This window comes from Penaeus monodon, chromosome 10, assembly GCF_015228065.2.
Source record: "Penaeus monodon isolate SGIC_2016 chromosome 10, NSTDA_Pmon_1, whole genome shotgun sequence".
Classification (NCBI taxonomy): Eukaryota; Metazoa; Arthropoda; class Malacostraca; order Decapoda; family Penaeidae; genus Penaeus; species Penaeus monodon.
In genome coordinates this window covers 50051613-50066612 of record NC_051395.1, presented here as the reverse complement: position 1 = coordinate 50066612, position 15000 = coordinate 50051613, and the positions used below count along the sequence as shown (strand labels likewise).

Sequence of the window (15000 nt, the reverse complement as noted above, 5' to 3'; positions counted from 1 at the left end):
CGTTATATATTTTGTATATACACAAGCTTCTTTCCTTCCAAACCTGCATAACAGTCTCTTCCAAAAAAACTCTCATTAGTTTTTTTTCCAGTTTGAAAATAATCACATTCCTGAACATTTTCTGGACTGAATACTGTCCTCGCTAATCGCACCACAGCTTCCATTAAAAAAAGAAATGAGAAAGAAAGAAAGGAATAAGAGAGAGAAAGAAAAAGAAAAAAAAAAAAGAACATCGGGGGACATCAGTTCGAATCAGTTCACGCAGAGCCATTTTTCATCATATTTTCATCATTATTAACACATCTTTTCCATTGTATACAGTTTCTCGCTCAAGAGAGATGGGGGGGAAAACACACCTAATTGCCTATGTATTTTCATGCTTTTTCCCAGTAACAATAGTGGTAGGTTCGTGTCTCGGAACGAATGAATGGAAGAGGGAGGAGAAACGAAATATATATATATTTTTCCTCATGGATGAGAAAATATGGAAACCTGTGTTATAGGAACGATACTTTTTTGTGCGTGCGAGAGCAGTGCCATATATATGGTAAGATTCAGTGAAGGTGTATAACAATATGACTCTTTTTTTTTCCTGTTTCACAATATTTTGTAATTAACAATGACAAAAATACATATTTTGCAAATGAAACACCAACAACAATTCGACGAACGGTAAATGTATCCCACCAAAATGCCACCAAACCAATTAATCAGAACAAAATTCAAAACACAAAGCTCTAATTCCCGCTATTGGGAGACAACCATCTAACAGACTAAACCCAACACGTGATCATAATACAGTCGATATGTTCCAATCACCAATTCCTTAAAATTACGAAATACAGATTTACAAGGTTCAAAAGAAAGAAAGAAAAAAAAATACAGTGCACACTCGTTGAACATTATTTCAGGTAAATGTACCAGGTGGTGTTTCCTTTTTTTTCTTCAAGTATAAAGGCACATTCTAAAAAAAAAAAAAGAAGAAGAGAGAGAGAAAAAAAGGTTGAAATTATCATCCACTATCCTTTGGTCTCAAACAATATCTGAATCAAACAAATATGTCTGTAAATAAACATCTTTAGAATATTCATGTTTCGTTGAATCTGGTGATGTAATAAGGCTTTTTAAACACTACTTTGATTATTGTATTTGGCTTACTTTTTACGCCGTTAATTTTGAGCACATTTGTTTCTGTAAAACTAATGCATCGTTTTTTTTCTTATCACTCGACAAATCATACGAACCAAATCAACTGTTTTTACAAATATAATTCTAAGCATAATTAAGTCTATAAGTCACTGTTACCTATATTTCGACCATCACAAGCATTTGATTCTCTTTCTCAAGGCCAATATTTAGGCGAGAATTGAGAGCCAAGCCTTTCGAATCAAGCAGGATCTGTCCCCGAATCCTTTATATCTAAGGCAACAACACCATATCAATCGTATTAACTGATTATAAAGGCCACCTGATTACACAGAGAGAGAGAGACAGAAGACACCCGAAATCTTGTTCGATTGGAAAATAATTTATAAATGCACACACACAAAAAAGTACTCATAATGCAAAATGATGTACAAATGTCAGTTACATCAAAATTTGTGAGTCTGAAGTCTGTGTGCTATTTTGTACCTCGTGAGTTTATATCATCTCCAATAATTTAAAATGTTAGAATATATCTGCAAAATAAAATATCAACAATCTGTAAAACACCAATACTATTGCAGTGAGACTACGTAAGTATAATGTCATTTTACTGTTAATGCTACTGTATCCTTGGAACACTACCCCGTGAAGGTGAGATATTATTACCTGTAAATGAATGACTTACATACTATGATGAGTATTTGGAATTTTGGTGAAATTATTACTATAACGTTTTCCCTTCGTTGTAACTTCGCCATAATATTGAATGAAGAACGACATAGCGTTGACAATGACTTATTTTTTGGTTAGAGTTGTGATTTTGTGCAATTTTGAATTTAATTCGCATTGATAGTGCCTGATGTTAGTGTTTATATCTTTTTTTTATGGATCATGAAACGATAATTAACGAGCAAGCAAAGTTAATTGAAGATGACAAAAACGTTTACATTCTGTATTTCCGTGATTAAGTTTGCTTAGAGTTAATGCTAAGTGCACGTATCTACTCTTTGCACAGCAGGATCTAAATAAAGCTACCTCTTAAGTAAAAGATTCGTAACTTCTTTTTTTCACAATGAACGGAGCGCGGAGGGATATTGGTTGTCGTATTTTTTGGCTCATAAAGAGGACGATTGCTATGATAATTCTGGCATAGAGAGAAAAGGCGATTAACAGCTTTAATCTTCTTCTTCTTCTTCCTCCTCCAGCTCAAGCGGTGCAATCCTTACAGCGTAGATCTAGCGGTTACATGGCTGACTAATATAGGCCTATATGACCCCCTTTTTTTGGTGGGGGTGGGGGTGGGGTGGGGGAATATTGACATGCCTTTGAACGATTTGTCATGGTCTAGTGACTCGAGTGATATTTGCGAAGCTGAACCTACACCTCTACGGATCTATGTGATGCTGTTGTGCCTAAAATGGTAAGGATCGAAATGCCTATAACTGTACATTTAGTGTCGCCTGCGCCAAATCCCAAGTCGGGTTTTGAGGTACACGTTTTCCAAGACTTCGCGAAATCAATGACCAACAATCACCCTTCCTGCTTAAAAATGTTTGTCTCAAGTCCGTAATTATTACTAATAACATTGTTACTTCTTACAATGAAAGATTTATCGGCAACATCTTACATCGGGGATCCTTGCAAGCTAGAGAGATTCCAAAATTGAACAGAGAGGAGAAATCTTCAAAATGTAATTCCGAAGGCTATGCTAGAGCAAAGTTGAGTGCCGCTGCATCAACGCAACAAGTCAAAGTGAGGCAAAGTGAGTGTTCAGATAACCCGGTGCTCATTTGCAGTTTCACCACATATCGCGAAAGTATTATTATTTTAAAAATTCGTAACAGCTTCAAGAGGTGCAGCAAATGGGGGCCTGTAAAGCTGTATAAAATTTGGGGGTAGGTTCTGTAATATAATTAAAAGGTTCGTAGTCAATTGAAAAAAAAAAAAAAATCTTGTGCTGCGTCCTGTATGTTTCCAGCCAAAGGGAGGAAGGAATGCAGGTCGTGCAGACAGGGAGGACTGTCGATTGCATAAGTAGTACGTCCTTTTGTTTCTGCTACTCTTAGAATACATTAGCATATGTGGATAGAAACGTGGTAAAGCTAAATCTCTAAGACAAACACAAAGGGTATGCTTCTAATCTCATACAACGTGCTACAAAAATAAAAAATCTGTATCTAAATTCTATCACAGTTGAGACTCCTAAGTGAAAAATGAATGATGTCTGCAGATGTCAACAGCACGATTTTTCTTCTATCACGCTCTAATGATATACACAATGAAGTATGGGTCGAGGGTAGCATTAACTACGGAACAATGATGCCATGATCGGTGACGCAAGCAACCGGCCATTTCTGACGTGATGCCAACGCCACCTTTTGCCAGGAACTGCAACAGCATCTATCACACGACGCAGGGAGCGAGGGGGAACGCTACACAACTTTTCTTGATTATCCATGAGAAACGGCTTTGCTCATTTTGGTTTGAGATTTAATTTTGAATCAATGTTATTTGTATACATTTTGTACACAAGACCGAAAGTTTGGAATCATTAATTTCTTGATTTCATATTTCCATCTTCACTTTACTGTTATTTTCACTAACAATGGTTAGAAAAGCATCATTTGGGATTTCAGTCGATAATGTATAACAAATGTACCAATGTCAAGGCCCTAGAAATACCTGATATTTCATCACTCATTACAAAACACCAACTTTCTTTAGTTGCGTAACGTTTAAAGGAAATCGCGGTTCGGCTAGTTCACCACAGTAAGCACAGATATATAGCCAAGATTCGCACGAGGACTGGTTATATGTCGTACTTCAGCCTACCCTCCAAGTTGTAGGATTTCTCAACTTCGGATGAAATCCTACACAGAAAAAACATGTGAAAAATAAGGCCAATGAAGGCAGTTACAATCTCTGAAGACGAAGTTCAGGTCTTCAGTGATGCCGTAGTAATGGAGCAAATACGGGACACAGAGAAGTGCGAGAGCGTGCTGATCACATATCTAACTCTCAGAAAGTGATAGAAAAGCACTAGATTTCTATTCACAGGACAAAAGAGGAATGGGAATTTGATCTTAGTCAAATACAAAGCACATGATCAGTCTCAACAAAGAGCTCACTTTAGGCCAAGTCTTCTTCACGTGTCAATATCTCAGATGACTCGCTCGGTCACCATCAACCTGTAAACAAATGTGGCGCTGGAAACGGATGCCACCATTGCCGTCTTCAAAGCGTCCAGTACAAAATGCGAGACAACGGCATTTTCATCCACATCACAAGGATCTCCAAAAAACACCAGGTCCTTTTAAAATGGACACTTGCGCTCGACTATCGATATGTCTGATTTAAAGGACTTTTCACATAAAAAAATGTCCCAAAAGATAATTGAAGAGATCATACTACCCTATTATCACCTATTCCATTACAGCCATCTCAGGAATGCCCACTTGACTGTTGTGGGAAGCAGCATATGCCCACATGACAGTCATGAGCGGTAACAAACGCACAACCCCTACGGCGGGGAGACAGAGTTCGCCGCAATAAGTCCACATCACATTCGTTGTATGTTCGGATCCAAAAACTATATAAAGCATGATTAGTGTTATCACAAAAGTTACTGAGGGCAGCCACATGTTACAATGTTGTACGCAAAAACACAGGCTTATGGAAGTTGTAGGGAAGGGAGAAGGATGGGGAAGGGAGAAAAAATACCAGTGAGATGTCATAGTGCATAGTGAAGACAGAAAACGTGAGGATCTCTAGTTAGGGCATCTGGGACAAAGAAGAGAGAAAGGGAAATGATAGTGCAGGTGGAGGGGCATGGTGGCCGGTGCTGGGTATCAGACAAGCATAAGGCGTGGCGGGTGCAGAGCAGCACGGGGAGTGGGGAATGAAGATTTTGGGGTCTGAAGGGAAGACGATGACTTTAAGGCAAAATGGAAGTTTGTACAGGCCAGAGCAAGTGTTAAAACAGACTATTGTATCTGTCGTGCTTGCGTTAAACATTGGGTGATTTATATCAAAATTACTTAAAACTCCGTAGAAATATAATGCGTCTGCTCTTATGTGATATCTGCTTGGTCCATTATATAGCATTAACTGATTCTGTATGTTTAGCTCAGTTCGACTGCTTGTCTCGAATGAACACTCTTGTAACTAAGTCCACATTAGTAGCACTGTGCAATGTACTAAGTAAAGTATCCTATATATAAATATAGCTATAGATATATTTATATATATTGTTTAGATGAGATAAAATGTTATAAGTCATCAAGATGGAGAAGTTACTCAGTCTGATTTAATAACTAATAGTTATTATCTAAAGCAAGGAAAAAATACTTTCTTTATGAAAAAAGATTATCAAAAATTTTCTTCTATTGTTTTCAAATTAGAAGTTTTGGTCGCTTTTTGAACACATATTTTGCTGTCATATTACGGAACAAGCAGTTATATATCATCATTATCATTTCTAATATGGTTTCTCCGCATGGCCTATTATTCTTTTGTTTACAATTTTACTTTTGTAATAATTTGTACTTCCGTAAACTCAAAAGAAATTACAAAAAAAAAAAGTCTTGGAAAGCAGTACAGTGTCTGATGCCGACTGCCACATCTACCAGTAACACTTTTAGAAAAGGTTTGGCGTCGTAATATGGATTAAAAGTCTGATCAGGAGTTAGGAGTGCAAGGACTCAGAGCATCACCAATTGGGGAAGAGAACAGCAACTTTGGGTGATGGTGATGATGGCTCATGGGTTTATCAACAAGGTAGGTCTTGGTCACAGGCTGCCTGCTTGGGCCTCCACTGGAAAGGCTGGATAAGCAAGGTGAACATGAAGGTTGGGATTGAATGAGTAGCACTTGAGCCTGGAGCTTAAGTGGGCCGGAGTTTGGAATGGGGACTGGTGAATTGACTGACTTCGGCTGTTCTTGAATTGGTGCTGACATGGGGTTAGGTTCTGTGAGTGACGGTAAGGCATTCTGTTGTGTTGACAATGGTGGCTGTTGCTCGGCGGGTAGTAGTGGTTCTAGCTCATGCTCTGAAGCCGAGGGATGTTTGTTTTGAGCAGATATTTTAGAGTGTTGTGATTGTTGATGTACAGGAGTGATGAACGGCTCGTGGGAATGAGCATCATTTAAACCAAGACCCGTGTGCTGGCAAGTACTTAGATTGTGTAGGGAATTCTGAGACGAGGTTCGGGGAAGCAGACAAGATATTGCGCAAGAATGATCTGGATTCGAGGCTTTAGTAGGCTCTTCCATTTTTGAGCAGTATGCTTGAGGAGGCTGTGATTTGTGTGCCTTATTATTGCTTGCAGGCATGATGTATTCATCATTTTCTTTGGAGAGAATATCTGGCTTGCTATCACTGCTTGACAGATTGCCAGATTTGCTATTCTGTCTTGCTATAGTACAAGGCTTGCTGCTCTCACCTTTGGAAGAATCAGGCTTACTGTTTTGTCTCTTGAAAGTACAAGATTTGCTAGTCGGAATCTTGTGAACATCCGACCTACTGTCTTGTCTCTTAGTTGTTTTGGGTTTATTATCTTGTTTGGTAGGGTTGACAGTGGTGTTCTTGTCTTTAGGGGAAGTAATAGGTTTAACATCTTGCATAGAAGTTTTACACTTTTTATTTCCACTATTTTGCTGGATGTGAACAGCTGATTGACCAGACTTGGTATCTTTTCTTGGAAGTGTAACTGGTCTGCCCTCTTGGTCAATTAATGTATTAGACTTGCTTTTCTGTCTTGTAAGAGTGCTAGTCTTATGTGTCGAATGACTAGCCTTGGGATCAGTCTTACTGGCTTCTTTGCCATATATTGAAGGACTGACTTCCTCATTTTTACTCTGGGACGTACTAGACTTTTTGTCGTGACTTGTTGCAGCATTTTTCTTTCCATGAACTGGAGAAGTAACAGGTGTAGTGGTATGTGATAACTGACTGTGTGATCCAGCAGCCTTTTTGCTGTCTATTTGTGAAATATCGGCCTTTTTACTGTGTTTTATTGATGAGTCTAACGTCTTGTCTTTAGTTGATGGAGTGTCTGACACATTTTCTTGAGAGCGCGAGGACGAAGGCTTTTTAGGTCTAGTTGTTGTGGTACTTAGCGCCTTATTTGGAAGCGTTTTGTCTTTTGTAAGTGTAGAGTCAGATTTTTTGTCTTCTTTTGAAGTGTAACCTGTATTCTTACACTCAGCAGGAATATTCCCCTTCTTGTCTTCTACCATCGAGCTGCTAGATTTCCTTGTCTTTAGTGGTGGAGTACCAGGTTTCTTATCTTGTGATTTCTTATCTTTACTAGTTGTTTTCTTGTCTTGCTGTGATGAAGTACTAGGTTTATCTCGTAGTGAAGAGCTGGACTTTTTGTCCTGTGATGATGGAGTAGTAGCTTTGCCTTCTCGTTGAGATGAAGAGCTAGATTTTCTCTCTCTCAGTGGTGGAGTAACAGGCTTACCTTCATGTAATGATGTAATACTAGCTTTTCTGTCTCTAGCTGATTTACTGTCTTGTGATGATGATGTGCTAGATTTTCTGTCACGTGACGAGGAAGTACTCGATTTCCTGTCTCTTAATGGAGGTGTAACAGGTTTACTGTCTTGTAATGATGATGTACATTTTCTCTCTTGCAAGGGAGGAGTGCCTGGTTTGCTGTCTCGTGTTGATGAGGAACTGGATTTTCTGTCTCGAGAGCGTGGAAGGGTTGATTTGCCATCTTGCAATGGCGGAGTACCTGGCTTACTGTCTCGTTTATTCGTAGTAGTAGATCTTCTCTCTTGCAAAGGTGGAGTGCCAGGTTTCTTGTCAGGTGATGGTGATGGGCTGTGCTTTTTGCCTTGTGGTGAAGGGGAACAAATCTTATTGCTTTGTACTGATGGAATGTCTGGACTGCTGTCTGGTCTTGTGAGGTTGCAAGATTTGTTACCCTTCCCTGAATGATCAAATATGTTACCTTTTTCCTTTCTAGGGGGTTCATTCCTAGATTTACTACCCTGAGGAAGGGCATGACTATCTTTACCCTCTTTTATACTTCGGGAATCTAGCTTGCCATCGTTTTTCAAAGAACATCCATGTTTTAAAGATTTGGAATGGTCATCTTCCGAAGCTGATAAGATTGGCACCTCATATCTGCAAGAGCTTACATTTCTTTGTGGTGATTCCAAGGCATCTGGCTCACTGCATAGAGTGATATGAATTTGTTCATGGATGGTTTCTGGGGATACTGTTATCTTCTGAGTAACAGAACTAATTGGTGAATTCTTAATATCATTTCTCGTCACACAATGCGGCTGATACTGTCCCGTAACCGTCAAAGTTGACCTCTCAGGCAGGGATGACTGTCTGGGAACATGTTTTTCAGGCATGTCAGACACAGAACATGTACTGTTCAGAGATGACACTCTTGTACATTCACGCTTATGGTACTCTTCTGAATTCCCTTGTGACGAAGAGGTATGGATATTCTTATTTAGCTGTGGAACACTTATGCTAGTTTGTTGGTATGGAGTTTTGTTTGGTTTGTATCTTGATTCTTGTAAAGAGGCCTGTTTGAACAGTTCATTGTAAGGGCACGGGATTGTTGGTGGAGGAACTGTGTGTCTGGTGATCCACTTGTACCTCTGGTGTTGAGGTGAACTGAAAGGAGAGACGCTGAGTCGGAGAGACTCCTCTGACTCTTCTTCTGGAAGAGAGGATTGCCTGTATATATGTACATAGGATTTCATGATGGCTGGCTGGGTATAGGGTGAGTAATCTGAATATTGCTGAGGAAGAGATATGTCTGTGCTTAATGGATCAGAAAGAGAGACATCCTGAGTATGCTGAGGGGAGACCTGTTTCACAGAACCATTCGCTAACACTTCCGGTTTCATCTCGGTGGTCTTGCTTTGCTTAGGATTACTGTTGCTGTCGACTGTTTCTTTGTGAGCTGCATTTTCTTTAGAGGCATTGTTTTCTGAAGACTTCCTGGCCGACTGTACCCACAAAGTGCATTGTCGGAAGAAGCTTTTGGGTGAGGTTTTAGTGACTGTGTGTTGAGGGGAGTTTGGGGTGGAGGAGAGATGTTTGGGAGAGGGAAGTGGTGATGTTTTGCGTTTCTGTGACCCTGAGGGCGAGACGGAGCGGCTAGGTGAGCTTGGTGGGGAAGTGTAGGTGTGCAAAGTGTGCTTCGGGGAGTTGATGGAGGAAGAGGAGCCATACAGTGGGGAGCTCATGGGGGATGAATCAAGCGATCTAGAGGGGGAACCGACTACGATGAGGGCTGGTTGGCGAACTGCCGCGGTGAGAACTGGCGGATGAAAGAGAATGACTCGGGGATGTTTGGGGCACACTGGCATGTCTCGGGGAAGTCATAGGAGAAGAGATGCGTCTGGTAACCGTTCTGGGAGACGCGTGCTGAGGTGTGAGCTGAGGAGATGACTGCTGAGGAGGAGTAAGTTGCGGAGAGCTGCTCCTAGAGGACCTTCGGGTAAGTGGGGAGGGCGGTGTGGGGCTGCTGCGCCGCGGGGATACTGGGGAGCTGGAGGGACTGTAAGGTGACCTTGAAGGACTGCAGGAGCGGCGAGAAGGGCTTGAGGAACGGCTGGCCGAGTTTCTTCTAAAGAGCCCAACCCTGTGGAGGGCAGACAGGATTAATAGTGAACCTTACGCTACATTCTCTATAGCATCATCTTTTCCTGAGACCTAGAATTATGGAAATGGTAAACTAACATGAAAAAACAACAACAATAAGAAATCTATGAAGTCCATTGCAACATCACAATTCATAAATCTGGACAACCCAGTGATTCTCAAAATGCATTAGGTGCCGTGTCGGGCGGCCAGTGACTTCCACCATCCTTACTAAATGCCCGCAAACTAAAGGTGCTGACCTACCCTAGTCAGAGGGTAGGGCAGGGGGTACAGCTTATTGATGAGGTCAGGGCAGAGGTCATGGCCCACTCTTTGGTGTGGGAGGTGAGCAGTGGTGGGGGATGGGGGGTGGGGAGGTGCAGAGGCTATCGGTTGAAAGGTTCGGCAAGAAAACACCGATGGTTTTGGGTAATGGGGAAACTGAGAGTATTTAAACGTCGCAGCTTTGGCAACGTGGCTGGCGGTTTGAACGGAACAAGGAGAGAAGTTAACCTGACCCTCTGGCCCTTCCCGACAATAGCATGGCATAATACTACCTATGAGAAGGCATGTATACATACGTACTTACATACGTGTGTGTGTGTGTGTGTGTGTGTGTGTGTGTGTGTGTGTGTGTGTGTGTGTGTGTTTGTGTGTGTTTATGTGTGTATGTGTGTGTGTGTGTGTGTGTGTGTGTGTGTGTGTGTGCACGTGTGTGTGCACACGTGTGGGTGCGAGTCCGTGTGAGTGTATGTTCGTGTGACTCCCGTGTCGTGTGTGTTCGTGTGCGTGTGTCCGTGTTCGTGTGTTCATGTTCGTGTGTATGTGCATATGTGTATGTGTGTATGTATGTATGTATATGTATTTAAGTATGTATATGTATATGTATTTATGTATGTGTATTATTAGAAATGTATGTATTTACGTATCTTCATGTATACATACGTACACATTTATATATACACATAGACAATATATATTCACAAATATGTATATTACTCAAATCGTCCTATATACAGCTTACTCAAACCAATGCAAATCCCGGTCAAAAAAGTGAGTAAAAGATTCCTACAAGCAGAGGTGTCCAATAACCTTGTATGGGTAGCCATGGAGTAAATACAGCAGTCAGAATTTCTAGCGCATTTTGCTAGTCCGGGAACTATGATAAAGAAAAGGGGAAAATAGAAAAGAGAAATGTCAAGATGATGCGCAAAAAAAAAACATGGCATCACCTCTGCTAAACTCATCGCTTGTGTTTGTTTGTTTGTTTTTTTGTTTAGTTTTTTTTTTCACTCTATAAAGGTGATGGTCGCTCGGAGCCCGTAATGCGCTGCGTCGGTGTTTCGCTCGAGAGAGTCGGTCGGAGTTCGAAGCCAAGAATTATCATTATTATTATTATTATTTGTGTCGTTCTGCTCTGTTGTTGTAAAGGTTGTTATTGTTTGTTGTGTTTGATTTATTGCTTACGGCTTATCAGTGTTAGTTCAATCATTCTTATAGTATCAGTATACTGTTTATAAACTTACTTGTATTATTATGATATCACTTCGCCCATTATAGATTGAAGTCACTTTTTTTTTTCTTTCTTTCTTTTGTGGTGGATATCTGTTTCTAAGATTTCAGCAGCTTGGTTGAATCTACGCTTATGTTAAACACACACAGTCAGTTTGCAAGCACGCACAGTCACTCACTTAACTACAAAAGATCAGAATTAATACATAACTCAATATATATATATATATATATATATATATATATATATATATATATATATATATATATATATAATAATATATATAATATATAATATATATATATATATATATAAAATATATATATATATGATAATATATATATATATATATAATATATATATATAATAATATATATATATATATATAATATATATATATAATATATATATATATATATATATATATATATATATATAACATAAAACGCAACGGCAAGAGAGCGTCCTCCAATTAGGGGAATATAATTGGGAATCTTTCCGACCAAGAAGTTTAGCTGAAAGGAATCAAAACAATCACCCCGTTTGAGAGCAAGTTAACTGAATAACGGCAGCAGCGTCTCTCGCGTCTCACAGGACCATTCATCTATCCGTCTCTCTTTTTAATGTGTGTGTGTGTGTGTATTTGTCTTTCTCTTATCTCTCTCTCTCTAGCCTCCGGGCTAGTACAGTGGTAACGTGTCGGCCTCTGAGATGTATGTACTGACGCGTAAATTTTGTTGCCTCTGTTTTGCCACGTATTAAGACAACATATAACTCTCTTGTCGAAATATTCTGTCATTTTTACTTTGCGTTCGAATGTTATTTCATGATAGATTTTCTTAAGAGTTTTAGATATTTAACTGCTTGTTTATCGAATGTCTCGTTGTAAATTACCCGCCTGTGGCTGTTTTGGAGTGCATGGTATTTGAAAACGAGAACTTTTGATAAAAAACGTTTAGGATATTTTACCTGCGCCTTTAAAATAAGAGCCTGCGTTTGTGATAAAAAGAAAAGAAAAAAACGTAAGGGATAATAATAATAATAATAATAATAATAATAATAATAAAAAAATCTTTTTTTTTATTTTTTTTATTTATTTTTATTTTTTTAGATCTGAGCGGTTGTTTCAATCGAAGAAATATGAAATAAAAAGAGAGCATGTCCTATCAAACGTTTTCATAATTCAGAAAAAAAATAAAGAATGGAAAACACTACCTTTTTTTGTGAACTCAAAATGGTCATAACGTACACCATTATTTTTGAATGGTTCCAAGTAATATTTCCTATTACCATTACTATTATCTCCCGCTTCGCTTCGGTTTCATTATTGTAATAACTTGACATTTTCAAATTCTTTAAGGAGAGACTGATTGCCCACCTCTGATTTTTGGCTATTTTATGTCAAAACTGATTTTTTTTTCTGTATTACATCTTTCTCCCTCTCTTTCCTCTCTTTGTCATATTTTCTTTTTCTTTTTCGTATCTTAGTCTTTTTTTCTCTTTCTTTTTCCTCTCCCCCCCTCTCTTTGTCACAAAATAAACAAATAAATTTCAGCTCCAGCAGTGCAATAGCTTAATCTTGCTCCAAAGTTTTAAGCAAAGCTCTTAAAAAAAGAAAAAAAAAAAAAAAACATTGAAGAGCGCGCCTGCAATATAGCTAATACACTTCTGAAGCTTCTGAAGTGTCACCCTCCCTTTGTGCTTCATTGCAGCGACGTGTATCTTGCCTTTTCTTTTTGCCTTTCCTTCATTTCTTTTTTTTTCTTCTTCTTCTTTTTAAGTTTTTATCTTTTTGAAAATTTCCGGACTTGCCTCTTGGAGTTGATGATGATAAGGCGACTTAGGTATATTTTTTTATGACATTATTTCAACGTAATTTAAGAGGGGGAGATTTTACTTGACTACGATTAGTGGAAGTTGGAGACGGCAAAGAAGTCGCTCGGTGCATACGTACACTCGCACGCACATGCAAAACACAACTATATACACGCTAATATACGTAAACGCAGACACACATGCTATATGTATATTATATGTATTATATATCTGTCTGTATGTATGTACATACATACATACATAGGCATGTTATTATGTGTGTGTGTGTGTGTGTGTGTGTGTGTGTGTGTGTGTGTGTGTGTGTGTGTGTGTGTGTGTGTGTGTGTGGTTACCTTTATGACTTCTCGATACTGCTAGATACCACAGAGAGGAACAAAGCACTCACAGACCCCCTATACTACTGGCCCACCCACCATGGCGGCTGAACATCGTCATGCACTCTCTCGGACGAAGCCTCGACTCGCGGTTCGAAACACATGCGAAACAGGCTCAACTCGTCTCACGGTGAAAGGCGTTTGTCACAAGACCCAGTGTGCCGTCTGCAAAGGTCATGTGACGGGGACAACGGGGTGTATGTAGTTGTCATGTCATATGCATTTTATCTAGATATATCTTTCTGGCATGTATCTATGCACGGTGTGAAGTAGTGGGAATAACTTTGTTGCAGGGGAGTGAAACCAATATTTGTTTCCATTGGTAAGTGCTGAGTTGTGACTGGAACCAGCATTCTGGCATGGTAAATGGTTTATGATTTATTAATGCAATGACCAATACTCAGTGGTTTCCTATATTACATATTTTTTCTCTCCGTTCCTGTATGATGCATGCGAATACTGACAATTTTTTTTTACGGTAATTTGAGATCACTTCCAGTGCTATGTGAAACATGCCATTATGTTACTATTTTTATAATTAAACCACTTTCAACTAGGACTTTCTAATACATGCTAGTAACATGTATCTAACCTAGACTCATGTAATAGAGACTAAGGCTTACAGGAATCCTAAGATAATGGGGTGAAGTTTTGTATTGTTACGATGCTGATGCGAGATGATTAATGATTATTACGCTGATAATGTGACAGGAGTGTCTGATAGTAATGAACACGTAGCCTATTACGCTGATAATGTGATAAAAGTGTCTGAGAACAGTGATCCGTAGCTTAGTGGATCCTTATATCCTCTGATGGATACATAAGATATGACGATTTTGTGTGTGACCGTGTAATCCGTGTGACTACTCGTTCTTGCTTACTGTGAGCTGATGGTAAGAGATGGTAGGTGGCACTGGTATTTACCACTATGGCTCGGGAATGGTATGAACCATAAAACAAGAAGCTGGAATGGATATGCTTCTGTTTGGCCATTTTCTGCGTGCTGCAGTGATATCCCCACTGTAACATATTAAGAATGTAACACAGAGCGTGGCATATTAAGAATATGATAAGGTGTATATGCCAGATCAAAAATGAACGTCGATCTAGTCTCATACTGTACAAACAAAGATAACAAAATATTCATTGAGTATCATTGTATGATACATTGTATCAGTGGGGAGTAGTTTTGGAAATGTATAACAGTGTATATATTGCAGCATTCTTACGCTGTGGCAATATACATACAGTACACGATATGCTAGTATGATTGGTCACCGAAATTGCTCTAGGTGATTTTCCGTGAAGTAAAAAAATCCAATCGCGAATTGTTCTGTGCCTTAAATCCAAATATATAATATTTTGTCTTCAAAACAAGTGGGTTTAAGTAGAATTTCAAATAATGTTGATATACAAGCGTAAATGTAAGTGTCGAATACCCGAACTGTAATACAATATATTGTTCTATTATTATAGATAACTATGGCTTAATTTACAGATATTGATTGTGCATT

The 15000-nt window shown here is 39.1% G+C and overlaps 1 protein-coding gene across 1 annotated transcript; it reads right to left on the bottom strand.

Moving 5' to 3' along the window:
- Window positions 1-5823: 5823 nt before the first annotated feature.
- On the bottom strand, window positions 5824-13664 carry LOC119577686 (serine/arginine repetitive matrix protein 2-like). The gene is made up of 5 exons (XM_037925243.1): window positions 13616-13664; window positions 10028-10149; window positions 9801-9835; window positions 9484-9764; window positions 5824-9440 (listed from the first exon to the last, which is right to left on the bottom strand). The coding sequence occupies exons 1-5, from the start codon at window positions 13662-13664 to the stop codon at window positions 5824-5826; spliced, it is 4104 nt and encodes a 1367-aa protein (XP_037781171.1).
- Between the last annotated feature and the right edge of the window lie 1336 nt (window positions 13665-15000).